Raw genomic sequence first — 639 nt, forward strand, 5'->3', positions numbered from 1 at the left:
ATGAACATGAGCATGTTCTGGTAATGCTACCTTTCAAAACAGTTCTGGCGAGAGTGACTCTAGTGATACAAGAACAGTGATCAATCAACACCTGGGAACGCTACATCATCCTGATACTAGCGACTCCACCTACACTGGCCACATGCAGACGGAATCTTCCAGTGAGCTCAAGATCATCGAGGATGATGAAAACAAAGAAAATTCCAAAAACCTCCAGGTGGCTGACATCCACAACTACAATAACAAAGGGTCTATCACCATCGATGCCAGTCCCCCAAAATCTGTGAGTCCTGTCTCTCCTGCCGCTTCCTTCTCCTCCACCACGTCACCGCTGCCCTCAACAGTCACCCCTGAGGTCGTGATGAGGCGAGGAGGATCAGGCAAGCGGAACCCCACCCACCGGATGTCCTTTCCTCTGGCCCATTCACAGTCCCATTCTGTCATCGATTCTCATACAATGAACGGTGCATCGCCTGCATCTTCTTCTGAATGCGTTGGTAAGACTGAGGGGAGGCTTCAGAGCGAGGCGCTGGGATCGTGTACATGTTCAGTTTGTCTTTGTTTGGTATATATCTCTGAAGGAATCATTTTACAATTTGCTGACTTTTGTGTGCAAAATTTGAGCAGTGTCCAGAGATG

The 639-nt window shown here is 48.5% G+C and overlaps 1 protein-coding gene across 1 annotated transcript in view; it reads left to right on the forward strand.

Moving 5' to 3' along the window:
* Positions 1 to 639, forward strand: part of LOC119584982 (kinesin-like protein KIF13A) — a gene marked incomplete at its 5' end in the record, with an annotated part of 70347 nt that overhangs the window by 64707 nt on the left and 5001 nt on the right. The window contains 1 exon segment of the mRNA XM_037933590.1: positions 43 to 497. Coding sequence (XP_037789518.1) covers positions 43 to 497 — 455 coding nt within the window.

Source organism: Penaeus monodon, chromosome 19 (genome assembly GCF_015228065.2).
Source record: "Penaeus monodon isolate SGIC_2016 chromosome 19, NSTDA_Pmon_1, whole genome shotgun sequence".
Classification (NCBI taxonomy): Eukaryota; Metazoa; Arthropoda; class Malacostraca; order Decapoda; family Penaeidae; genus Penaeus; species Penaeus monodon.